Consider the following 27,985-nt stretch of genomic DNA (forward strand, 5'->3'; position numbering starts at 1 on the left):
GTGTCCTTCTTCCCATCTAGTCAGGAGATGACCTTTCCTCTCCTTTAATGTTGCTGATTTTCCTTCCCCAGGCTAAAGATCTGATCATCAGCCCGGCTACCACCTTAAAGGCAAAGCCAGACCCCAGTAATCTAGTTTTTGGAACTGTCTTCACGGATCATATGTTAACAGTGGAGTGGTCCTTGGAGACTGGGTGGGAGAAACCTCACATCAAGCCACTTCAGAACCTGTCTCTCCACCCTGGCTCTTCAGCATTGCACTATGCAGTAGAGGTAAGGAATGGTGAACCATAGCCATGCTTGTTGTTCAGTGTTCAGTGCTCATGCCAAGGGCCTGGTACTCAATGCTCTATTTTTCATCTGCTGCATAAACTGCTCCTTCCATATTGCATGGAGTTGCTGAACTTTTCTTGTTTTCTCTGGGAAGTTACCTTGCAAGCTTCTCTACACTTTTGGATTTGGACATTAGTCATGAGAACTAATCTTTCAGATAATCTAGAATTTTCTCTAAGGTTCTTATAAAATCATTTAGAGCAAATTGGAAGTTCAGTGGGAAGAAAATAAGCACCAAAAAGCTGGTAATGCTGCTGTGTTATGTGTTTGCTCTTCCCATGTCGGCTGCAATTTGCCAGGGGTCATAAATATAAAGGCTTCCTTGAAAAGATGATAATGGTTTTAATTTTGGGACCAAATCCATTTGTGTTCTAGGGCTTACTCCTAGCTCTGTGTTCAGAGATCACTCCTGGCAGAGGCCTGGGGACTCTTAAGTGGTGCTGAGGATCCAAGCTAGGTCAGTTGCATGTAAGGCAAGTCTAACTTCTGTACTTTTCTTTTTCTAGCCTCTACATTAAGATTTAATGATCTTGTTTTGTTTTAGCACTACACCCAATAGTGCTCATGGTTTCTCCTGTCTTTGTATTCAGGAATTACATCTCATTGGCTCTGGAAATTATATAGAGTGCCTGGGATTGAACATAGGTCAGGTGCATGCAAGGCAAATGCTCTATCCAGCCCCTACATTGAGATTTAAAGCTTATGGCTGACTTATGAACAGATATAAATTAAAGAGACTAAATTTCCTTCTTCAGGCAGGAGGGAACTTGTAAGCAAAATATTTAATATTTTTCAGAAAATGCTTCTTATAATACACAATTAGATATACAGTACTTATTTCTCCATCTCATTTTATTTAGTGCTTAATCTATATCTTTTCCAGAATGTTGAGTCACTGAAGACAAATAGTGACTCTGTAGGCGGGCCTTTAAAGATGCTAAAAGTCTACATTCCTGACAATGATGCTAGAATGGCTTCAGCTTATTCCTGTAACTGTGCTAGGCACGGTACCCGACTGAGGATTCCAAGTGAGAAAAGTTATGTGTGAGTGTTCAGGTTCTGCATTCACATTTCCTGACCTCAGAGCCTATCTCTGTTGCTCCATTGGAAGTTCTCTGACGTGAAAGGTTTGTTGGAACAAGATGGGCTGACATATTTTTACCTATATAAATCAAGGTGGTGGTAATGTCTACCTCATTATGTTGCTATGAGGATAAAATTTATTCACCCTACAGAGCCCTACCGGGTGCATAATACCAGCCTGGCTATTAGCTCTTAGTATTGATTTCTGACTGTTGTATCAGAGAAGCCATTTGTAGTGAGGAGACTCACAAGATTTTTGGAGGAAACAACATATCCCTATAATCATATCTATTCATATGTCCAGACCATCAGCTTTAAATCTCAATGTAAGGGCTGGAATGAGTGCTTGCCTTGCATGCAACTGACCCAGATTAAATCTCAATGCATGGGATTAAATCAAGCCTCTGGTTTGATTCTCAGCCCTGCTGAGGCCCTTGAGCTCCACTGTGAGTGATGCCCCAAAAATAGCTCCCCAAAAGCCAGAGTTCACATGCTGAGTATTCCTTCTCCCTTTGCCACTCAATTAGAATAAAAAAAAAAAAAAGGCCTATCCAATTCATTTCCTCCAAACTATGCATTTAAGTAACTTGACATTTCAGTCACTGCCCAGATATATTCAGCACATGTTGAACTTAGAAATCCAAGCCCTGGGCCTGGAGAGATAGCACAGCGGCGTTTGCCTTGCAAGCAACCAATCCAGGACCAAAGGTTGTTGGTTCGAATCCTGGTGTCCCATATGGTCCCCCGTGCCTGCCAGGAGCTATTTCTGAGCAGACAGCCAGGAGTAACCCCTGAGCACTGCCGGGTGTGGCCCCAAAACCAAAAAAAAAAAAAAAAAAAAAAAAAAAAAGAAATCCAAGCTCTATGGTTCTAGCAACCCACTATGGAAAGTTCCTTGAGTCTCACTTCCTGGTGTACCTGTGGAGAAAAGGCAGAATGTCAGGCCCCTCCACAGGCATAAAGAAGATCAAAAGAAGCAAGGAAGGTACTTCTGAATATGAATGAAGGAGGCAGCTTTTCTTTTCTTTTCTTTTTTTTTTTTTTTTGGTTTATTTTTGGGTCACACCCGGCAGTGCTCAGGGGTTACTCCTGGCTCTATACTCAGAAATTGCCCCTGGCAGGCATGGGGGACCATATGGGATGCCGGGATTTGAACCACCATCCTTCTGCATGAAAGACAAATGCCTTACCTCCATGCTATCTCTCCGGCCCCATGGAGGCAGCTTTTCTAATTTAGTCTGCCTTAGTCCCCCCCTGGTTTCATCCACAGCTTTTAGTTCAGTATGTTCCATGTCCTGGTGCTGCTGAGATTTCTAGTACCACCCTATAAAAGCTATTGGCATAGGGGAAGTCAAAAAAGTTAGAGTTCATATTATTATTGAAGTGAAAAAATATTTCCACAGTCACTCTGAGAGCCTCTTGGAAATTTATTTATATGGTTTGAGAGGCTAGCTTGATTCATTGCCAATTTATATTTTGGTGATCAAAATAGTTTTTTATTTTTATTTGGTGGTGGAATTTGGGACACACCAGTGGTGCTCAGGACTTATTCTGCTCAGAGGTCACTCCTGGTGGTGTTCCAGAGGAACATAGGTGATATTGGGGAACCAACTGGGGTACTTTGCATGCAGGAGGATGCCTTTCTTCTTATCATTTCAGTCTCCTCACAGTTTCAAAAGTCTTAGATTATTATTATTCTTTGTTGAATAAAATTAACATTTTGGTATAGATAATAGTCCGCTTATAATCTACATATAAGTTAGGGGAGAAAGCTTATTGGGTTGAACACATACTCTGCATATGGGAGTCCTGGATTTATCCTTGTCACCTTATGATCTCCTGAGCACCAACAGCAATGACACCTGAGCACAGAGCTGCAAATTGACCCTGATTACTGTTGCATGTCACCCCAAGCCAAAACCAAAATTAAGCCAGAGTAAGCCAAAATGACCTGGTCCATGTATCATGTTGCTTTGAACAATCAGCCATCTTATGTATCTGTCATGATTCTGGGACTTGACCAGGGGCAAAATTGTTCTTACACGGGGTTTTCCTGACTTCTGAGAGATGGTGGTAGAGTTAATGGGAGCTTTACAGAGTCCTGACTCCCCAACAGGACACTGAAAGGCCAACGCTCTTTGCAATCACTGTCTCTCTTTTTCTCTCTTTGAAGCATGGTGGCCTCTAGTGACCAGGCTCCTCCTGGCTGTGTGCCTCCTGTTAGAGCACAGCTGGATAAAACTTTGTTGCTTTGGATCCCTGTGTCCTGAACTCACACAGCATTTTCTCTGCATCACAAGTGCTTTCCCAGATTCTCAAAAGAGGATGCACATGAACAAACAGGGTTCTAGAGCTAGAGGAGAATCCAAATGGTAATTCCCGGAAAATACCATCTGTGATTGTGGAGAAATGAACAAGGTCTCAGGTTACATATTGACCCTTTGGCTTCTCAGGTCTAGCAGGCCAGGGGAGCATGGGACATCATGGGAGGTGAGGGAGGAATCTGCAGAAAATTCCAGAGCATGGGAGGTAAGGGAGACCTGAACTTACAGAGAACCAGTCATCATGGCAGATGAGAGAACTGAACCTGTAAAGAACCCAGCATCATGGGAGGTGAAGTAAGAACCTGCAAAGAATCCAGCATCATGGGAGGTTAGGGAACCTGACTTTATAGAGTACCTGGCATCATGGGAGATGAGGAACTTGACTGCAGATAAATTCTAGTGCTGTCTTCTACTTCCAATTTATCTGTAGAATGATATGGAGCATCTGCTGCACTGGAAGAAACTGGTAATCTGAATAGCTATGATCATGCCTCCAAGAACGATTTTTTTTGGAGGGACACAGGGAAATGGAGAAATAATTCAAATGGTTGGAGCTCTTTCTGTGTATGTGGGATGTACTGACAGATCACCAGGCTGGATGTAGCCTCTGAACTATCAGATGTCCTAAAAAATTCCTCAAATAATCATCTTTTTTCTTAACCCTCATCAGGAAAGCTACCCAGATACTTTATTTGAAAGGAAGGTGATAGAGCCCTGCTGTATGATAGGTCAACTACCATGTTGTAGACTTTATCTTGGTGTCTATGATTCTTTATTAAAATGTTGTTATTTTATTATGCTGTGTTTTACATAGTTGTTCATAAAGCAGTTGTTTCTGGTATTCCATGTCCTACTACCAAGTTTGTTCCCAGTTTCCCATCCACCTTCAAATCTGCTCCTTTGTCAGGCACAAAATAATTTTTTTTTTTTTTTGGTTTTTGGGCCACACCCGGTAACGCTCAGGGGTTACTCCTGGCTATGCGCTCAGAAGTTGCTCCTGGCTTGGGGGACCATATGGGACACCGGGGGATCGAACCGCGGTCCGTCCAAGGCTAGCGCTGGCAAGGCAGGCACCTTACCTTTAGCGCCACCGCCCGGCCCCAGGCACAAAATAATTTACTTTTTTATTGCTTGTTGAAAATAAATGGTAACAGAATTATTAAACAAAACTTCAGTGAAAGAAAATTGGTGAAAATTATTATATCTATGGATTCATTAAGTCATTATTGAAGGTTTACCAAGCTGTTCATTGCTAGTTGATCTTTCTGTGTTACTCATTTGTCTGTTGACTTTAGGAGAGTTCTTTGCTACTTTGACTTCTAATTTGGTGTGTTCCTACTGGAATAACAGTATTGAAAGATGTCACATGCTCAAAAATTCCAGGATCTGTGGTTGATATGATGGCAGCTGTGGGTTGTGGTTCTGGCTGCCAGGGCTGCTGGAAATACTGATCAATGGGGGGTGAGGAGTTTCTTTATTTCACTCCAAGAAGATGCCAGAGCTTACAGCCCCCAAATTGGCAGAGCCTGGAGTTTTTGTTGGATAGGTATTTCTGCAGAGATCAGTTGGTAAAGTGGTAAAGTTGGGCCATTGGCATGGCAGCAATTGTAAGGTGTGGGTGTAGCTATCAAGGTTTTTTCAGGGTGGAAACTGGCCTGCTCCATCCTGAGAGCACAACAGTTTGCAGTTGTGATGCCAGTGTACCCATGCATTTTCATAGCATAGCTTAGATCTCTTTTGAGAGAAAATGAGTCTATGAAACTGGCTGATGAGCTGACATAGCAGAATCTGTATATGTGTGTGTGTGTTTGGTATCTATGATTCTGAGAACTGAGTAGAAACAGGCATTTTCTATTCTTCAGAGTCAAACATGCTGGATTAAGTTAAAGGACAGAGCTTTGGGTATAGGGGGATTTGTGTTCTGTCTAGGCAATGTTGGCATGCAAGGGGTCTTTCATAAGTCACAACCCCCATGAAATGTAAATTAGTAGCTGGGCTCACTCCTAAGTCCAGGGTAACTGGTTTCCCAGTAGATAGCAGTCAAGAATGGGCCTTTAAAAAATTACTTTATTTGAACAATGTGCTAATTGTTTGATTAGTTGTTTTGAATAACTAAAGGTTGTTAATATACAGTGGGTTTATTTTTCTTCACAGATACAAAGTTGTTCCTGGTTGAGTTTCAATCATACAATGCAAATGCTTTCTTCTTCTCTTTCTCTTTTTCCTCCTCTTCCTCTTTCTCCCCCACCTTTAGACACTATAGTCTGCAATAATGCTACTGAGGGGTATCATGTCTTTCACTTTTTAAAGTTCCCTGTCACTCTGACCAGCTCTTGGCTTTTTCTAGCTCAACTGCAGTGGCAGCACTCAGATGTGCTGGGGAAATTTGTCAATTGGCTGAATACGGGGTGTTCTTCATTTGGTTGATCTGAAGTTTTATTTTTCTTTTATCTTCAGTTATTTGAAGGATTGAAGGCATTTCGAGGAGTAGATAATAAAATCCGACTGTTTCGGCCAAAGCTCAACATGGACAGAATGCACCGATCAGCCAGGAGGGCCACTTTGCCGGTATGTCTGTCCATCCATGCTGAAGTTTCATGTTTCTCTTGTAACTAACTGTGAGTTCACTGTTAGGCACAACATTTTCCAATTAAAATCGATCATTGCTCACTGCATATCAGTGATTTGCCAATAACCAATATTCTTTCTTTTTGTAGACACCTTGATTTATAAGGTTATTGACAATAAATTTTCAGGCATATAATGTTTTAATACCAATCCCACTATTGTCATCAACTTCCCGCCACCAACTGCCCCAAGCTCCTCCCCTCCTTGCAGGAAAGTGCAGAGTTCTCAGTGCTACCGTATTTTCCGCGTATAAGAAACTTTTGAGACAAAAAAAAAAAAGTCAACCGAAAATTGGGGTCGTCTTATACGCTGAGTATATCCCGAAAAATGTTTCAATATGCCGCTAAACGAAAACTGTCTGAATATTGCCACAAAACGAATTTTCCAACTCGATCCTGCACCAATCACTGCCAGGCTGCTCAGACCGCCTTTCTAACTCAGCCAATCCAAGCAGGCTTTTTATGCATGCAAATTATACAGTGTTCTGTACCGGAATCTACACTAAAAAGCCTGCTTAGATTGGCCAGAGTCAGAGAGGACGTCTATTACAATATAACCTTTGAACCTTCGCTTGTTGTGATTGGCTCACTGTGGAAGATACAGTTGCAGCACAGGAACATTCTGTCTTATACAGCAAATATAGACCTAAACCTATGTCTTAACTGTAAAATCAGGGGGTCATCTTAGATGCCGGAAAATACGGTAAGTTTTCTTTCACTCAATGGAAGTCAATGGAGTCTCAGACAGCAGAAGTAGAGAGCCAAGCAGGTTCCCCTGGCGATGACCTTGGGAAAGGGACTGCTGTGAGGGATCCTGAAGGTCAAGAAATGCTGAGCCACTGCCTTAAGCTCATGCTTTGGGGACTCCTGACTCCCAAGGCTGAACCCCCCATGTTTTTTTTTTTGTTTTTTTTTTTTACCCATCCCCCAGGCCCCCCCCCCATGTTTTTTTAAAGGCAGTTTCTCTGCCCTGCCATGTGCGTACAGACAGCTTGTCTTGTATTGGTCCCTATCTCATCTAGGAAACTGCTCTCAGTTATACTTTTTGTTCATTTTCTTCTTGGATTATAATTAAATATAAATTTGATTATATTTTAAAACTAGCTGGTTTTTTTTTTTTTTTTAAGAGGGCTTTTGTTTTATTTTTAGTTTTTGAATCACACTCAGTGGTGTTCAGGGCTTAACATGGTCATTTTGCTCAGATATCACTCTGGTGTTCTTCAGGGCTACCATTTGTGGTAGTGAGGGTCAAACTGGTTTGACTTTGTATTAGCAAGTGCCTTAACTTCTTACTCTCTTTCCAGTTCAGTGTTAGAGTTTTCCTACATTTAAGTGTCCGACCAACTTTAGTTAATAATGTGGATTTGGTAAAAATCAGAGATGCAACATGCTTCCCCATGTGAATAATCTGTCATTTCATCATAATTTGAGTGAAAGTGCCACTGGAGAACATTGGGGGGGGGGCTTTATTAAGACCTTAAAGAGTAGTCTAAAGTCTACTTTAAGGTCATTTCTATGGTTCCAGTGGGGAAAATACTATGTGTTGTTTTCTTTCTTCTAGGGTTTTGATCAGGAAGAGCTTCTAGAATGCATTAAACAACTTGTCAAACTAGAACAAGATTGGGTCCCACATTCAACGTCTGCAAGTCTGTACATCCGCCCAACGTTCATTGGAACGGAGGTGAAAGCTTATTTTATTGGGAGAAATCTGGTGGGCGTGTTACCATTTTTATCTTTTCTGGTTTTGTTTTCTTGATTTTGGGTCACACCTAGTGGTGTTCAGGGCTTGTTTCTGGCTCAGAGCTCAGGAGTAACACCTGGCAGTGCTCAGGGGACCGTACCAAGGATTGAATCCAATTAGGCCATGCTTAAGCCTTCCTTGCTGTTTGATCTCTCTGTCCCTGAAACTTGGCTTTACCAATGCCCAGTGCATAGCATCCTAGTGACTTCTCATTCTCCAGATCAGTGGTCAGCACACATTTCTTTCAGGATTGTATCTTTTAGGCTCTATGGATCTGATAGCTTCTATCTCAACAATTTAGATCTTCTTGTGCCTCAAAAATATCCCATAGGCAAAGGTCAAGGATTCACTGAAAGATTAGAGCTGCCTCTCCCTATTTCTCCAAACCCTTCCCTCAAGTGTCCATACTGATGGTTTTCAAGCTTGTGTGTGTGTGTGTGTGTGTGTGTGTGTGTGTGTTACATTTCATTTGGTGCTATCTGGAAGGGAGTGGAAGAGATGAATTGTTTCTTCAGAGAAAAATGTGGAGAATGAACATTGGGAGCTCAAGGTCTAGGTTTACAAAGAGTGTTAACTCTCCTGGAGATGTTGGGCTATGGAAGAAGGTGTCTCTTCCTGCTGGCCTGAGGCTGAAGGTGTGGGCAAGTGCCCCATATCCACTCCTTCTTTTGCCTGCAGCACTTCTGGAGGCTGTGGAGGGTGGGTGGTATGGAAGAGTAATCAGTGACGGATTTGATTTGACTGTGAGTGCAAGTAAAGGAGCTGGGACATAGGAGATCTTGAGGAATAGAAGACACATGCTTTTGTTTTAAATCTAGCTATTTATTTCTCTGTTTTTGGCTATTTATTTTATATTTTATAGGGAGATAAATTGACCTAGTGTTTCTTAGATCCTGGAGATGATTTTTTATTTTTGAAGGAACCAACTTTTCAAGGTAATTTAGTTTTGTTTTGTTTTGGAGCCACACCCTGCTGTGCTCAGGGCTTCTGGCTCAAAGCTCAGTGATTTCTATTGGTGGCATTTGGAGGACCTTATGGGGCCTAGTGCAAGGCACTCACCCTTCACTCTAATATCGTTTCATCCCCAAGTTATGGTAAATTCTTCATGCATAAAACCAGCTCCTTGATCACATGTTTTTACTTATCCGTATGAAATATTTAGTTTTCTACAATGGACATATTTGTGTCAAGTCCCAGCCTAGACACATACATATACCATTGAATTTCAGAGAATAGCTGCCTACTCTTGGGAAGGAATCAGATAAATACTGAACATCCTCTTATGCTCGCTTCTCTCCTAGCAAGCTAGCACCAAGGTAGAAAGATTTTTGTCATTAAAAGCTTTACTTCTTCTCAGGGCAGGGTGTTGTCCCATGTTCATAGGCCATGATAAGGCAGTCTACAATAAATTATTACTTCTTGCATGCAGTACTATTTTGTAGCTGCCATGTAATTGCCATGTAATTAGGATGGCTCTGATACCACTTTTGAATTTTATTATATTTGCAAAAGGTGCTCTCTTCCTCCTTCCATGGTTTCTAATAGACTGACCCTTTATTTCTAATGAATTACATGGGTGATACCTATGTGCCAGTGTTTTTGCACAAATCTTCACTTTTTTTTAATAATGGAAACTGTTACTAAACAGATTTTATATTTAATATTAGAATAAGCCAAAATCTTTAGGGGAGCATGCTTAAACTTATGTATTAATATAGAACCAATGAATATTGAGTGCTAATAAGTAGTGTCAGGTAACTAGTAGGTAGAAATCTGAAAAAATAATTTTGTAAGATTTGCACTAAATGACATTAAACATTAATACAAAAATCCTTTTAAGAGTTTAAATGAAGACAGAAGAGGTGACTTAAAGAGCTGGAGCTTGGGGCCAGAGAGATAACACAGCTCATTTGCCTTGCAAGCAGCCAATCCAGGACCTAAGGTGATTGGTTCGAATCCCCCCATGTGGTCCCCTGTGCCTGCCAGGGGCTATTTCTGAGCAGATAGCTAGGAGTAACCCCTGAGCACAGCTGGGTGTGACCCAAAAACCAAAAAAAGAAAAAAAAAAAAGAGCTGGAGCTTGTACTTTGCATGTCGGAACCCTGGTTTCAATCCCTGGCACTGCAAGGTATGAAAATGAAACTGCGAAATGATTTTATTAACCAAAATTTTGCCGTATTAAAACAACATATTTATTTATTTTTAACTTAAGCACCTTGATTACAAACATGATTGTTAGTTGGGTTTCAGTTATAAAAAGAACACCCCCCTTCACCAGTGCAACATTCTCAACACCCATGTCCCCAATCTCCCTCCTTCACCCCATCCCCACCTGCATTTGAGACAGGCATTCTACTTCTCTCACTCATTGACAATGTCACCATAGTTGTTAATGTAGTTATTTCTCCAACTGCACTTACCACTCTTTGTGATGAGTTTCATATTGTGAGCCAGTCCTTCCAGTCCTTATTTCTATTGTCTCTGGGCATTATTCCAATAATGTCTTTTATTTATTTTTCTTAAAATCCATAGAAAATAGAGACTATACTGTTTTTGTCTCTCTCCTTCTGACTTATTTCACTCAGCATACTAGATTCCATGTACATCTATGTTTAGGAAAATTTCATGACTTCATTTTCCCTGACAGCTGTATAATATTTCACTATTGTTGTGTATGTAAACCTTTTTTTTTTTTTTTTTTTTGGTTTTTGGACCACACCCGTTGGTGCTCAGGGGTCACTCCTGGCTGTCTGCTCAGAAATAGCTCCTGGCAGGCACGGGGGACCATATGGGACACTGGGATTCGAACCAAACACCTTTGGTCCTGGATCGGCTGTTTGCAAGCTGTGCTATCTCTCCAGCTGTATGTAAACCTTTTATGGGATTATTATGTTACTGACCCTACCCTGATTGTGATTGTGCCCTACCCTAGGGTGTGACCTGGCATTCTGCCCCCACCCTAGGGTGGTATCTGATCCCACCATTGGGTGGTACCTGATTCTGGGGGATAAAAACAAGGGTCTGGGGGCCGGAGTGATAGCAAGGAGGTAAGGTGTTTGCCTTTCATGCAGAAGGTCATCCGGATTCGGCGTCCCATATGGTTCCCCGTGCCTGCCAGGAGCAATTTCTGAGCATGAAGCCAGGAGTAACCCCTGAGCACTGCCGGGTGTGACCCAAAAACCAAAACAACAACAAAACAAAACAAAACAAAAAACAAAAAAACAAGGGTCTGTGGAAGGCGAGGGGCTTTTGGCTGGAACTGATGCTGAGGCTTTGGACTTCAGTCTTGTCCACTGAATAAAGCTAATATTTCCACAAGCCTGACTGTCTGCGAGCTGTTTACCCGCCGCTTCACCTCAGAACTACTGGCTGAACAGGGTGGCAGATGCGTGCTCCAAGCTGGAGGGGAAAGACCTCATTCTCCATCCCTCTGTCAGTCAGCCTCTTCAGGGGCTGACTTGCAACACACTATGTACATATATCATAGTTTCTTTAGCCATTCATTTGTTGAAGGGCATCTTGGTTGTGAAACAACATTTTTAACATCATTTTGTTCCCTCTCTCCTTAAACTAATTTAGAGATGATTAAAAACTTAAATTTAGAGTTTTAAGTTTAAAAATAAACTTAAAGTTGGAGTGTTTGGAAATACTGATTGAATATTTGAAATATTAGATTAATAGAGTTTAAGATAGAATATGAAATACTTTAATATAGGGTGTGGACACATAATCTTTTCCCATATTTTATACTCATCACAGAAGTAAAGGTGACTGTCAGGCTCAAGGCTGTTTACCCAACAATACTTCTTCCAGAGCAGTTGGGCTGTGCCAATGCTAAACCATTTGTTACTCATCACTTCCAGTCTGTGCCAGTAGAACCACAGACAAGCATACATGCACAAGTAATTATTTATTTTGGTGCTATTTTTTTTTCTTTTGTTTTTGGGGCCATACCCAGCAGTGCTCAAGGGTTAATCCTGGCTCTAGACTCAGAAATTGCCTGGCTTTGTGCTCAGATTGCTCCTGGTAGGCTTGGGGAGCCATATGGGATTTCAGGATTTGAACCACCGTCCCTCCTGGGTTGGCCGCGTGCAAGGCCCTACTGCTGTGCTATCTCTCTGCCCCCTCCCTACCTTGAATATCTTTTTTTTTTTTTTTTTTTTGGTTTTTGGGCCACACCCTCTGACGCTCAGGGGTTACTCCTGGCTATGCGCTCAGAAGTTGCTCCTGGCTTCTTGGGGGACCATATGGGACGCCGGGGATCGAACCGCGGTCCGTCCTAGGCTAGCGCAGGCAAGGCAGGCACCTTACCTCCAGCGCCACCGTCCGGCCCCTACCTTGAGTATCTTAATGTTACACATAGAATTTGACCTATAGTCACTGAGAAAAGAATCTCCTTTTATCATGGCCTTAATACTTCTGGGTCTTAACAACTTTCTCCTTTGCATGGAAGAGAGAATTGAAACAGGCTCAAACACTAGCTGTTAGATCCACAACTCTATTTCCTGCAATTGTCTGATATATATGAATGCATAAAGACCTGGCAATATTATCTGTTGCTTTGTTTTGTTTTGTTTTTGGGTCACATCCAGCAGCGCCCAGGGGTCTCTCCTGGCTCTATGCTCAGAAATCGTTTCTGGCAGACTAGGGGGACCATATGGGATGCCGGGATTCAAAACACCATCCTTTTGCATGCATGGCAAACACCTTACCTCCATGCTATCTCTCCGGCCCCTATTTTCTGTTGCTAAATATTAGAATGCTGTACCTCTCTGTACCTGTTAGGTGCTCTCAGGCATTTGAATATCTGTTCTGTTTGTTCTCTCCCTTCATCTCACTCTCATCTTTTCTACCCCTCTGGCTACAAGCCAAGGAATTGTCCTTTGATTTATGCATGTTTTGATCTGGTGGCTGCTGTTGTGAATGTCCATCCTTGGTGTGACAAAGCTCTCTCTCTCTTTCTTCTCTTCTCTTTTTCTTCTTCTTTGCCCCTTCTCTATCACTATTGCTTTGCAGGGCTGAAGAGAGAATTGTTTCTCATTCTAGCTCCTTACCCTGCTGCTTTGCAGAATAGACAGGAAAGTTAAGACAAGGACAGAAAATGGTTCTGAACTTCTAGCTCTGAGTTACATGGGCTACATGTTATTATTCTTCCTCTTGGCAGTGTATACCTCTTTTTACAGTCATAAAGCTGCTCTCACAAGGAGACAAGTAGTCAAAAACTCTTTGAGGATACAGGTGATCCTCTCACAAACAGCACCAGTGCCTGGCATGTTTGTAAAATCAGAATTAATATATTAGTTGCTTCAGTTTCAGATAGCAGATGTTAGCACATATACACTCATTTTCTCTCATTAAAAAAAAACCCCACTTTTCCCTGCTTAGTAGGGATGAATGGATCACTTACAGGCTTTTGAAGACTCCTCCCACCTTTCCTTTTCCACCAGTGCGCTCTCTCTATATATATTGCCACTTAATGGAATAAATGAATTTTTTTATCTATCAGAGAAAGAGATCAATAAAATAAAATTGACTTTATAAAAATATCTCATTGGTAATAAGATATTGTATATGTTTTGCCATAATGAATGTTACAAAAAGTACATGATCCTAGTTTAGTAAGTTCAGGCTTACTCTTCAAATTATGCTCTTCAATTAGAGTGTTACCTGTTTGGGACATAGTCTTCATAATTCTACTATGTCCTATGTATTGTATTCCTAAATTATTTTGAAAAGTGTCTCTGATTTTGTCACTAAAAGAGTTTATTAAATGTTACCATCTTATGGTCAGAGCAGTGTACAGTGGGTTAAGGTGCTTTCCCTTAATGTACTCAACCTGGGTTTGATCCCTGGCATCCAGTATGGTCCCAAGACCCACAAGGGGACTCAATCAGAGCAAGTCCTGAACATCACTAGATATGGATATCAAACAAACAAACAAAAATTTACAATGGTAATTTTCAAAGCAGCAATGAACATATCTTTGTATCTACTGAGCAGATAGGTTAAAATAAAAGTGCAAAGAAGAACAAAGCAATGTTTATCAACTCTGGGAAGAAAAAGAAATTGGTGTATTATTTGGAGATGCCTGACATGACAGTGAGGTTAGAGAGATGAGACCGAGGTGGCCTATAGAGGTAGGTGGACAAGTAGCTGCTTGTGGCCATGGCCTTATGCATGGTAGTCCCCCTGCCTCATCCAGTACTTATTGGAACGTCTGGTGGTGTGGTCAGTCCCTTTCTATCCACATACCTCTTGGCTGTGTCACCCAGAACTTGCAAACAGCAGTATGAAACTTGGAGGAGAGATGAAAGGGGAAAGGTCTAGTTCAGATTCAAAGAAAGCACCCCATGTCCACTTTCAGACCATTTCCTGAACAATACCACAGGTTTCCAACTCAGCCTGACCAACTGCCTTCCATTACTTACTCATTCTTTCCATGGTTGACTCCCTCCATCTGTACAGGCTCTGCTGATGTGGGCACAGGGACATTCTACATTGTGTTGGTTAGCAGATTACAGCATCCCAGGCTTGTTGCTCCCTGGTGCTGCTTTGCCCTGCATGTATAGTCCAGGCTGCTTGTTGTTGGCCAGCTGCTCTACCACCTCAATTCTTAGTAGCATCCATTACTCCTCTCACTACTTGTTTTCATGCAGGAATAGGTGATGTCTGCTAATTCAGCTTTTCTAGTGCTCTGGGTCAGGTCTTATGAGAACTTTCCATCTCCACTTTCTCTAAGAGTTTCTCCACTCTTCTTCTCTGGATCAATGCAGGCGGTGCACTTAGGGTTGGTATCTCTTATGTTCTGGGGTTTCTGTCCTTCCTGCCACCTGCTGGAGCCTGTCCCAAAGCAGCAGAAGAGAAGTGGAACTCAAACTGACCTTGGAATAAAATCAATTAAATCAAATCAAAGAAATCAAATAAATAAATGAAATGAAATAAAAATCAAATCAAATTAAGTAGGCTCTGAGGCCGGTGAGGTGGCGCTAGCACTTGGCCTTGCAAGTGCTAGCCAAGGAAGGACGGCGGTTTGATCTCCCAGCACACCATATGGTCCCCCCAAGCCATGGGCAATTTCTGAGCGCTTAGCCAGGAGTAACCCCTGAGCATCAAACGGGTGTGGCCCCCCCTCAAAAAAAGAATTAAAAAAAAATGAAGCAGGCTCTTCACTGCTATTCCTCCCTCTAGCACACCCAAAGCAAATCTTCTGAACCTGAGTTCTTTGCTCTATTCCCCTTGGCAAATGCACCAGGGGAAGGTGCCCCCCTGATTCCAGGCCACTGTGGCTGCAGAACTCAAAACCAACATCTGCTCCATGGTCAACTGGTGCCTATGCTCTTCCTTGCAGCCTTCTCTCGGGGTCAAGAAGCCAAGCAAAGCCCTTATCTTTGTCATCTTGAGCCCCGTGGGACCTTATTTTGCCAGTGGAACCTTTAATCCAGTGTCGCTATGGGCCAATCCAAAGTATATCAGAGCCTGGAAAGGAGGCACTGGCGACTGCAAGATGGGAGGGTGAGTATTTGCAGCATCTTCCATCACCCACGTGTTCCCGGCCATGTGTGTATCCTTGTGTGTTCGTGTGTGTACATATATGTCCTGCGTGCATATGTCCATTGGTGTGTACGTGCATGCATGTATAGGTGTTTGCATGCTCAGTTGGAAAGGTCTCGGGGTAATGGTAATGGGTGTTAAGGCACTGTGGCTTTCTCTGAGAGAGGAGCATAATCTGGTTTCTGTGGTAATGGGGGAAGAGTGGAGGTTCCTGGTGTGGGCTGCAGGCTATTGTCACAGTGGTGGCTGGACTGTGGCCTGGCCCAGAGGCCAGGGAACTTGCCTGCTTCTGATGTGTAGTCTTCATTGCCACAGCTTGTCATTGCACCTGCTGCCAGCTGGCCAAAGCACAGCACACAAGGGCCCTGGAGGCCCTTCTCGGCCATATGTAGCTGGCTGGAAATAAAAGAACATTTGAGAAGTAGTAAACAGTCTCAGGTGAACTTGGCCGAGAGGTTAAAATGTCCTATCTAGGGTAATTAAACAGTGTAAGCTCTGCAGGGGAGAGTGGCGACCCCCCAGTCTGCCACTTTCTGGGCATGTAGATTCAGGGGGTTTGGGCCTGCAAGCCAGTGTGGGAGAGCGGGCTTTGGTCCCTTCTGTTGTTGGTTTGCTTTTTTTTTTTTTTTGGTTTTAAAGAAGTAAAAAAGAAAGATGATGAAACTTGGTCCTGTTATCTGCTGGCAGCCTCAGCATTTACCTTCCCTCCCTGGGTTCGAAAGGCCTCCTGGGGCCCAGCAGTCCCCTTTTCTTGCAGGGTCCCAGCACTCCTTTCTGAGCGTTGGCCTTTGGTTTGCGCTCTCTGATGATTTAACAGGGAGCAGGTGCTTCTGCCCCTGCAGACACAGCTGGGTGTAAACTGTCATGAGCTTGCATAGAGGCAAATCTTGTCTGAAGAGCTCAGCGCAAACCTGTGCTTCTATTAAGCCTTGCTGTTTAGCGCCCCCTACCGTCTAAGGAAAGATAACATGGAGGCATTGAGAAATTGCAAGTTTAGTTTGCAAACTTGGTTTGGGTTGTGGTGAGGAAGTTGTTTCTTATAAAAGCTGTTTGGATGCATTATTGCAGACTACATTACCACTCTACCACTGAGAATGAAGTGGAAAATTAAGGGGTTTCTTTTACAACACAGTTAACCCTCATGCTACCAGGGGCTTTTGTTCAAGGAGTGTGATACAGGTTTATTCTGAGACCTTATGAAACTGCTTCAAGGTGGCCCAGAAGGAGAAATAAAAGGGACGACTGGGCCTATATTCTTGAGTATTTTACCTCCTTTTCTTGAAGCCCAAACCTTCTCTAAAAGGTAAAATCCATAAAGAAAATTGGTAATAGTTCTACCCATTAAACTGAGGTAGTAGTAAATGGTGAAAATTGATTTGAAAGGAGAGAGGAGAGAATGTTGCATAAACAAAAGCAGAAATGTTCAGAGCGAAGACAGTATGCAAAGGGACAATCTTTAATCCCATCTTCAGTGGCTTCTGAGAAGTTCTCTGCTCCATCTGTGCTGTTTGGAGAATTTAAAACCATCAATGCCATAGTGTTCTGGCCTAGTCACCTGGGTTTTGGGGTTGCTGTTGTTGTTTGGGGCCACAACCCAGTCATGCTTAGTGCTTTCTCCTTGTTCTAAGCTCAAGGATAGATCCTGGCAGGCTTGGAGAACCAAAAGGGGCTCAAACCTGGGTTAGCTACAAGCAAGGCAATTGCTTTACATGCTGTACCATCTGTCTAGCTCCAACATCTGGATTTTCTATTGTCAAGTAAAATTGAGAGGCACTGAGAAAGACACATTTTTTTTTCTTTTTTTCTTTTTTTTTTTTACATTTTTTTCTTATCACTGGACCGTTATCCCTCCTTTTCCCTCTTCTTCACTTCCATCTAGTTTCTCTTTTGTTCTTGTGCTCTTAACTTTGTACTTAAGATCTTTCTGAAATCAGAAAGATCTAGCTTAAAAAAACCTAATAGCTTTGGTCATGTTAATTGTTCTAAGTTACATCTCTTTATTCTCATTTATTTCTTGACAAAATAACCACTTGTGACAATTAAGTGAGCTGATTTAAAGGACCTTGTACCATGCTTATTTGTTGAAGGCTTTTGGGGAATATGGTTTTATTTGTGGTTTGCAGCAGTTAAAAGCATGACTTGGGACTAGGAGATCACTCTCAAGGCTGGACTGTCGGCTTTGCACTGAGGAAGCTGAGGCTCAATCTCCAGCACTACATGGTCCCCTGATCATGTATTGAGGACTAGATCCTGATGGTGCCCCACCAACAAATAAAATATAAACTATGAATAGAACACAAGTAACACTCATACAATTAAGCCCTCTCTTCCTGCAAGTCCTCCAAAAATATAATAAAATCTTTTCTTTGGTTTTGGTGTTTGGATCACATCTGCCCTGTGCTTATTAGAGTATGCATCCCACTCTGTGCTTGAAATCACAGATAGTGATGCTCAGGGGACCATGTGTAGTTCCCAGGGATTGGCACCATGCAAATAAGACAAACAAGTTGGCCTCATGCAAACAAGACACATTTATCTCTATACTATCTCTCTAACCCACCTATGGAATGAAATAAGAAGGTGGTGGAAACTTTGCTTATCTATCCCACATCTGGAATGAAATAAGGTGATAGTAACTTTGCAGTAACTGCTCAACTGATGTAATTAAAATTAGGAGAATCTCATTTCTCTCCTAGATTCTTACTTTTTGTTTTTGTTTTTGTTTTTTTTTGTTTTTGGGTCACACCCGGCAGCGCTCAGGGGTTACTCCTGGCTCTATGCTCAGAAATTGCTCCTGGTAGGCTCAGGGGACCACATGGGTGCCGGGATTCAAACTGATGACCTTCTGCATGAAAGGCAAACACCTTACCTCCATGCTATCTCTCCGGCCCCTCTCCTAGATTCTTTTAGGAGCAAAGAGTTGGATTTTACACAATGGAATTTGTGTGTGTATGTGTGTGTGTATGTGCATACGCATACGCATGCGCATGTACATGTGTATGTTTGGGCCACTCCTGGCAATTCTCAGGAATTACATCTACCTCTGCATTCAGGAATTACTCCTGGTAGTATTCTGGAGATTATACAAGGCACAGGATCAAACCCAGGTTGGCTATAAGCAAAGCAAATATCTTACTGACTGTACTCATATGCAATAGAATTTACTTTTTTGATTTTTTGTTTTGTTTTGTTTTGAGGCCACACCTTGTGGTGCTCAAGTCATACTCCTGGATTCATTCTCTTTTTAAATTATTAAATTTCTTTATTTACATTTCTTGGTTTACAGAGTCGTGACAAATAACAAATAAACACAGTTATTTCTGGCATTCAAAATTCCACTGCCAATCCCACCAGCAGTGTAACATTCTCTCCACCTTTGTTGACACATTCCCAATCTCCTATTATACTACCTCTCTGTCCTGGAGCATGACCAGATTTCTGATAATCATGTTAGTCATAATTCTGGTATGAATTTAAATGGCTTGGAATCAGCTTTTTGGGTGGGTCTAGATCTATCTGTATTTATTTACTTTTAATGAAGCAAAGTAGGTTGTAGGTTCTTTTTGTTTGTTTGTTTGTTTTGGGGCCACACCTATCAGTGCTCTGTACTCAGGAATCCTGGGCTCACAGAGGACCATAGGATGGCGAGGATTGGACCTGGGCAATCCTTGTGCAAGGTCAGCAGCCTATCTGCTGTGCTATATTGCTCTGTTCGCATCAAGATAGTTTTTATGGCATAAAATTGCTTAGAAAGATGTGAGAGAAGAGAAAGAGGGAAATGTATTCAAGAGGGAGCACAAGAGCATGCTAGGCATGCTCATATAGAATTCTTTTTGTTTAAATCCAATATATTTTATTTTATATTATTTTTTACTTTTTGGGGGCCACACCTGTTGATACTCAGGGATTAATCCTGGCTATATTCTCAGAAATCGCTCCTGGCTTAGGGGACCATATGGGATGTTGGGGGGGGGTCAAACTTTGGTTTGTCCTAGGTTAGCGCATGTAAGGCAAATGCTCTACCCCTTGCACCATCTCTTCGGCCCCTAAATCCAATATATTTTAGACACTGTGGTTTACAGAGTTGCTCATAATACAGTTATCCCTGGCATGCAGTATTGCTACACTATTCCCACCAACAATGTAACATTCCTTCCATCTTTGTCACCAGTTTCCCAACCTTCAGGGAGCCTGCCCTTTAGCAGGTATGAATAATTTACTTAATATTGCTTGGTCCAACTAAATGGTAATAGAATTATTGAAAAAACTGTATTAAAAGAAAATTTGTGAAAATTGTCTTATTTTGCAATGGGGTTCTTATGTCACATTGTCTACAAGTGTCCTAAGCTATTGCTATTTGAGCATTCTGTTTTTCTTTTTAATTTTTAAATTTGTAATTTGTAAATTTCTTTTTAAGTTCACATCTAATTTGGTGTTTTACTACTGGAATTTGAAGATATGTGGAGATGGGCTGATGAGCTTAAATAGAGACAGTGATGGTTCATAGATGTGGCAGTTGGGACTTCTGGTATAGAGGTGTGGGTTGAGGAAGGTTAATAGATTACCTATCCTGGCACCAAACCAACCCTGGAGATGTCAGCCACAAAACCAGCATACCTGGAGTGTTTGGTGGCTAGGTGTCTCTGCAGAGATTAGTAGAAAAGTGAAACTGGGCCATTGGTGTGATGACAGTTGTAAGGGTGGGTCTATGTGTGCAGTTTCCAGACCTTCAGCAGGTCACAGAACTTGTTAGTTGGATATAAAAATGAGTCTAAAATCACTTACCTGTTGGCATTCAGGGGGATGTTTCTTTGTGCTTCTGAATTTGTTGCTGCTGCTGTTGTTTTGGTGACACCTGGCAGTGTAACTCAGGGATCTGCATTATGGAATTGAACAGCGTTGGGGATAATATAAGGTGCCAGAGATTGAACCTGCATTGGCCATTTGCAAGGCAAATGTCTTATCCACTATACTATGATTCCAGCTCCTCCCTGTTTCTGTATTACTGCTTTCCAAATAGTGTTCATGACCGCAGGATCTTCATCATTAATATCTTCTCTTTTGTAAAAGGAACTATGCATCATCTCTGTATGCCCAATGTGAAGCAGCAGAAAATGGGTGCCAGCAGGTCCTGTGGCTTTACGGAGAAGATAATCAGATCACTGAGGTTGGAACCATGAATCTCTTTCTCTACTGGATCAATGAAGACGGAGGTAATCCACTCAGAATATAACCTTTTGCTATTTGTTTGGTTTGTTTGTTTTCTGGCTTTAGGTCACACCTGGCAGTGCTCAGGACTTAATCTTGGCTCTGTACTCAGGAATTAGTCTTATAGGGACTCCAGGGACCTATGGGATGCCAGAATTGAACCCTGGTCAGCTGCTGGCCAGGCCTTACCTATTGTACCATATCTACATCCCTCTTTGCCATTTTTAATATTTTCATTGGGACTGGGAGGAAAGGCACTGAGTCTTAGAAAAATAATGAAAGTGGCACAGGACCACAGTGCTTTTGTTGACCACGCAGACATGAATTCAGTTCACACACTATATAAAGGTTTTGGCTCTAGATGGGTCTATTATTGAGATGCCAATTTCAGGAATTTCAATCTGCATCATTTGGAGATTAGCTGCCTTATCCTCTTTGCTATCTTCTTAACATTCTTTTCCTGTACCTTGCCTTTGGAGAGAGCTCTGAGGACAGTGTAGTAGTCATTCACCACACACTCTATGTATGATATGCTGTGGTTGCCTTTTTATAGTGATTGGACTAACACCAACATTTAAGTACTTTACTGCTGTAATTCTTAAAATTGTTTTTGCCTTTTTGTGTATTTTAATAACCTGGCAGAAACCTCCCAAGCTTTTTTTGAGGCTCATTTTGATTAAAGTACATTCTTTTAAAGGACAGATTGGCCTATTTCAGTCAGTTTGGTCTTGGTTCATTTAAGGCTGTTAATACTTGTCTACTACAGAATATAGCTGCACTTTTTATTTTTTTGTTAAATATCCTAAATGCAAATTTTCACTTTCTCTCTTTTTAATTGGTCAACAGAGACTATGGGGACTCGTGAAGTTTTTGCAGTATTCAGGGTATGAGGTTAAATGGCCAGCATGGGGGTAATGCAGACAAGGCACTCATTTTCCATTGGCATTTTAATAGTCAGAAACATTAAAAAGCCTGGTTTTAGGCTTACTGACCTTAGGTATTTTGCATTAGAATACTGAATGTAGAGACTCAAAATGGAAAAATGATAAGTGCTCAAATATTTATAAAGCTTCATGTTGACTTCAATTAAGTTTTTCTTTTCTTTTTTTTTTTTTTTTTTTTACTTTCTTTTGGTCTTTGGGCCACAGCTGAGGTACTTAGGACTTACTACTACTACTGACTCTGCAAGTGATCAAGCCTTGTGGGATGAGCAGTGGGGGGGGGGTGCATATGCAGTGTCAGGGACATGCAAGGAAAATACCTAAACCTCAGTACTATCTCTTTGTCTGACACATTTTTCTTTCTTTTCTTTTTTGGGGGGGCACGCCCAATGATGCTAAGCCGTTATTCCTGGCTCTGTGCTCAGAAATTGCTCCTGGCTTGGGGGACCATATGGGATGGTGGGGGATCGAACCACACTCCATCCTGGGTCAGCCACGTTCAAGGCAAATGCCCTACCACTGTGCCATTGCACCTGCTCTTGGCTGACACATTTTGCAATGACATATTTAAAGCAGTAACAGTACTCTATGGTACTCTTTTGTTATTTGTTGAGAATAGGAGAAAAATGGTGCTTCTGGGGCAACTAACCTAAGAGCTGTATGCTGCTCTGAGTCTCCAGAACCATAGGACATGTCAGTGCACTTGGGTCTCATAAGAAGGTAAAGAGGGCACATGATCTGGAGGCCTGGGTACACAGATACCCTCACATCCTGTTCAGTCTTACATCATGTTGCTTGGACAGGGCACCATCGGTGACCAAAATTTTTATGTGAGTTCTAAATCTGAGTCACTGTCTCCGACATTTATCAAAGGCTCTCTTGAAAGATGATGCTAGTGGAATTCTGAGCACTTGAGGTTGATTAATTTCATTTTTCCCTCTTCCCACTCCTTCCCACAAAACACAACCACCCCCAAAACCAATTACTTAGAAGTGCCAGCATCATTATTTATGAGTATAGGATTTTAGCACCAACAGAATCAAAGCTCCATCCTTTAGCCAGAAACACTGAAACTGTTGTGGTAAAAATGGCCCCTTATCTAAACAGTAAATCCTGGACAATTTCCACCGGGGCTTTTAAAGATCAGAGACAAAGGAGAAAATTTGTTTTCTGTCTTTCAACATAATCCACCACCTTCAGAGTTCCTGGTCAGATGGCGGTTGTGTGGGTAATTTGAGTTTTAGTGTGTGTTCCCTTCTTCCAAACAAAATATGAAGTCAAGGGAAGGGAAATGGAATAGTTTTCAGGAGTGCTCAAGAAGAGTAGATTGTCAGGAAATAACTTTTGGGTTAAGAAACAAAGAAGTAACTCCATTGAAACTTTGAATTTTAATGTATGGCCTTGGGAAAATAGTTATGGGGGTAAAGATGGACAAGGTTGTTACAAGGTACCTGCCAGGCTCCCAGCCTCAGCTCCTGTGGATGAAATGGGCCATTAAGAGAGACAGACTAAGTGCAATGCCCACCGTGACCTCTATGTGGATGGAGTTTGATTTTAGTAACACCAAGCTTGGTGGCAAGACCACTCAGCCTTGATTCTTTATTGGAGGTGGTACTCAGGGTTTTTTTTCCCCTTCGTTTTGGGGTTGCTTCTGGCCGTGTTCTCAGGACACTGAGGCGTCAGAAGTAGATCTGGGTCATACGCACATAAAACTCCATATCTCTCACTTCCTTTTCCATCTTTGATTGTGTTGATTCCTAATTAAATACGTGCACTTGCTCTTGGCTGTTGGAAAGGCAGGCTGATCTTTTATTGGATATTGAAGTCACCCCAGAGGAAATCCAGAGGTGTGGCTGAGTTCACAGTGTGGGAGAAGGATTGGGGTCCAGAGGAAGATGTTGTGTCCCAGCCTAATCAGAATGCTCTGATTAGGGAAAAGCATTATTTATTCTTAGGAAAGTTCTTATCTTTTCTTGATAAGAACCCTTTTCCAAGAGCATATGTGTACATGGTTCCTGAGCACATGTCAGCTGTGTCTCCTCTCTTGACATATGGACTTTTTTTTATCTTTTTTTTTTAATTTTTTTTGGGTCATACCCGGCAGTGCTCAGGGGTTACTCCTGGCTCTACTCTCAGAAATCGCTCCGTGCAGGCTCGGGGAAACAAATGGGATGCCGGGATTCGAACCACCTTCTTTCTGCATGCAAGGCAAATGCCCTACCTCCACGATATCTCTCTGGCCCCAGACATGTAGACTTTCTGATTTCATGCTGAGTTGTGTCTCAGGGCTTTTCCACCTTTGGAGAAGCCAACACTCTCTTGAGCACAGTACTTGTTACTTTTTCTCTCTTATACTTTCTTTTCCCTTTTTCCGTACCTCCAAATAAAACCTGCTTTGGGGCCAGAGAGATAGCACAGCAAAGGAATTTGCCTTGCATGCCGCCGACCCGGGACAGACCCAGGTTCAATTCCTGGCATCCCATATGGTCCCTCAGCCATATTTGCCAGGAGCAACTTCTGAGTGCAGAGCCAGGAGTAACCTCTGAGCGTCGCTGGTTGTGCCCCCCCCCCCAAAAAAAAAAACCCTAACAACCTTGCTTTTTCACTTTGAAAAATATCTTTACATAGACTACCCCTCTGGGTTTAACCAGCTTCCCTCCTTTCCCTAGACTTGAACCTGCCATTGAATACAATATCTGCCTCAGCCTCTAGAAAGTTAGCTGGGAGCTCCTTAGTGAAGCTGTATCCAGATGGCTAAGACCAGCCGCCTGCATGTGGGAGGTGCTGCGTGTGTCTCTGATGTCAAACACATGAGTAATTGTGCTGACAGTGTCTGGGGCACTTAGACACCCCCCTACCCCGCCCCTACCCCCCGCCTGCTGCCTGGTTCCCATTAGTGCTCGACTCTGGAGCATCACAGATGAATCTTGCTGTGACTACTTCTAAATTCTTCTGCTTCTGAACTGACTCCACTGTCAAAAACAGGCTGCATCTGTGAGCTCTGTTTACCTCGTGTTGGGCAATCTGGAGCTCATTCTGGCTCTGGTGAGCATGTTTGTGGTTGCAGAGGAAAATGAATTTTTCTCACCCAAATGTTGTCATGTCATCATCCTTGTCTGGCAACCAGAGAAACAGATGTTCTGTTTTTTGACCTGGGGTTAGTGGTTTCAATGTTGGGTGTTAAATATCTTTCACAAAGCTGCATTTGCACCCAAGGGGACCCCATCTTTGTATTGAACTTCACCGAATCCTGCAACTTAGGAGGAAGCCAATGTGAGGAGCTGACACTATGCAGAGACCTACAGAATGATCCAGGCCTTTATGTATCCAGCAACTTCTCACAAAAACTCACACTTATTTTGAGATCAACACTTGTAAACATGACAAAAAAGTAGCCAGTGGTCATTGCCAAGAACAAATTCCCCTTCATTACAGAAAGCCGATGTCAGCACAAGTTTTCCAATAGAAGTTTCAAAGTCAGATGGCTGTAGCCTAGCAAAGATGATTATTCATTTATTTTGTATTCAGAAACGCTTTCTTTTTTAACATGCCACTCCGGGCCAGCAGGGTGCTGAGTCTGCAGGAGCGGGGAAGGAACAGAAAGCTCCATTTTTCTCATGGCTGGATGGTGATTGGGATGTGGATTGAACCCGGAAAGCAAGATTACCCCATGTGAACATGTACAGCCCCAGAGTCGGTCACTGAAGTGATAGCGTTGGCTCTTCCCCAGTCACTGAGGGCTGTGTGTGCTTGTCATGCTGATTGGGACACAGAATGGCTCTAACTTATTTGAAACAGGTGAAGTGTAGTCAGGAAAGGCAGTACAAGGGTTTTCCCTGCACCGTTTTGGACTCTGGCTCAAATTCCTGGCACTGCATATGGTCCCCTGAGTACCACCAGGAGTATGCCTCAAGCTCCACTGAATGTTGCTCAGAAACAAACAAGAAGGAAGTTAAAATAAAACAGATGACTGTGGAGACAGTACAGGGTAGGGTGCTTGCCTTGTACCCTCTTGGCCTCAGTTTAATTTTGGCACCACATAGATATGATTCCTGAGCCAGGAATAAGCCCTGAGTACCGCCAGTTGTGCCCTCACTCCAAAATGATGAGAGCTTTTTGGCTGGCCAGAAGAAATAGAATGGGGTGAGGGACTCTAAGATACAGGGTGTAACGACCTAATAGCCTTGTTGCTGTTAGGTCCTTGCCTTTAATTCCTATCCATGGGTAGGGCCCCCACCCCAACTAAGGGTCCCCATCTTGAAAGAGGGTGAATGCAGAGATTCAGGAAAGGGTAGTGGCGCAGTGGAAGAATAGAGATCAACCACACAGGAGGTCAGCAGCCCAAGGAGATCAGCACCCTTGCCAGTGGGTTCTCATGGTGTTTTATTTTGTTAGTTTTTTTTTCCTTTGAAATTACTTTGAAATACTTGTACCCACCAGATACTATCATTATATTTGCATTTCAAAAAGAGAGAAAGGCCAGTAAGGTCTTCTTAGAGTAAATATTGCAGTCACTGTATTAAAAATGACCCAGAAGGCTTAAGAGATAATACATGGTCTAAGGCTCTGACCATGTAGATGACCAAATCAGGTTCTGTGCTTAGTACCACAATGTACTTCATCTTTGGGACAGGCTCCTCACAGTGCTCTGAGTTTTGGGAGTGACCAGTATATATTTTTTATATTTTGGGGGGTATTGTGCCACATCCGCTATGCTCAGAGTTTACTCCTGGTTGTGCTTAGGGGCCCACATATGGTGCCAGGGATCAAACCCAGGTCAGGCATGCGCAAGGCAAATACCTTACCTGGTGTACTATTGCTCTTTACTCTTCCACTAAGTTCTATTCTGCTATTCTACTATTCCATTAAGTTCTATTGCTCTAAGGCTGATTTTGAAGTGTTCTTCTAGCAAGTATGGGGTGGCAGTTTCATTTTTTGTATTGGATAGAATACATGGAAGATTATTGGATGAATGGCATTTCTTGTTATTTCTTATTCATATCTTTCTTTTCTAATCAGCATCTACAATAAAGGTTGCACATTTCCAATATGCAAATTGATTCACTTGGAAAAATAACCACACCCATCATTTTTTATTAATATCTTATTTTTATTTTTTATTTTTATTTATTTATTTTTTTTGGTTTTTGGGTCACACCCGGTGGTGCTCAGGGGTTACTCCTGGCTGTCTGCTCAGAAATAGCTCCTGGCAGGCACGGGGGACCATATAGGACACCGGGATTTGAACCAACCACCTTTGGTCCTGGATCGGCTGCTTGCCAGGCAAACGCCGCTGTGCTATCTCTCCGGGCCCTATTAATATCTTTATTTAAACACCTTGATTACAAATATGATTGTCCTTGTGTTTCAGTCATGTAAAGAACCCCCCCCCCCTTCACCGATGCAACATTCCCACCACCAATGTCCCAAATCTCCCTCCTCTCCATCCCACCCCTACCTGTACTCTAGACTGGCTTTCCACTTCCCTCATTCATTCACATTGTTAACCACACCCATCTTTACCAAAGTTGCCAAATGGGACTGAAAAGAAATAACTCATTTCTGGTGTGGCTCAAGTTTGATCATTTCCTCATTTCTCCATGACAGAAGAAGAGCTGGCGACCCCTCCGCTAGATGGCATTATCCTCCCAGGAGTGACACGACAGAGTATTCTGGACCTGGCACGCACATGGGTGGGTCCTGATTGTGTCTCCATAAACATGAACTGAGTCATCAAAATAATCCCAACTCAGTGTCCAAATAATATTCTGTAGTCTTAATTCAGTTTATCTAATCTTTTCATTTCATTTGCATGCAAGAGAGAAAGAATAGTTTCTAGGGAGGACAGAGAAATCAGATCCGCAAGCTCCCTACAGCAAATAAAAGAAGGCTGGAATCTTAGTCTCAAAACTGGAATCTGGAACCTTGTCTCTTGACATCTCCTACAGCTCTTCTGGCTTTGAATTTCTGTTTCCATTGAGCCAGACTTCCACTGTTTAAGCCTGCATCTAAATGGCCCTGATAGGCTTCTTTCAAGCCCTTTTTTTTTTTTTTTTTTTTTTTAACAGCCTTACTGTGTTTGTTGTGGGAATGAAAAAAAAAATGACTGATGTATAAATGTTTAATAACACAACATGATTAGTTTAGCTGCCACCCTTTTCCCTCCTCCTGCCCCTCT

At 42.3% G+C, this 27,985-nt stretch overlaps 1 protein-coding gene across 5 annotated transcripts in view; it reads left to right on the forward strand.

Moving 5' to 3' along the window:
• The window catches only part of BCAT1 (branched chain amino acid transaminase 1), a 647,504-nt gene that overhangs the window by 607,792 nt on the left and 11,727 nt on the right, over positions 1 to 27,985 (forward strand). For all 5 annotated transcript variants that reach the window (XM_049783823.1, XM_049783821.1, XM_049783820.1 and 2 more), the window contains 6 exons: positions 72 to 272; positions 6,197 to 6,307; positions 7,928 to 8,047; positions 15,456 to 15,619; positions 20,729 to 20,871; positions 27,415 to 27,500. In XM_049783823.1, the coding sequence (XP_049639780.1) occupies positions 72 to 272; positions 6,197 to 6,307; positions 7,928 to 8,047; positions 15,456 to 15,619; positions 20,729 to 20,871; positions 27,415 to 27,500 (825 nt within the window). The remainder of the gene's footprint in view (positions 1 to 71; positions 273 to 6,196; positions 6,308 to 7,927; positions 8,048 to 15,455; positions 15,620 to 20,728; positions 20,872 to 27,414; positions 27,501 to 27,985) is intronic.

This window comes from Suncus etruscus, chromosome 11, assembly GCF_024139225.1.
Source record: "Suncus etruscus isolate mSunEtr1 chromosome 11, mSunEtr1.pri.cur, whole genome shotgun sequence".
Taxonomy (NCBI): domain Eukaryota; kingdom Metazoa; phylum Chordata; class Mammalia; order Eulipotyphla; family Soricidae; genus Suncus; species Suncus etruscus.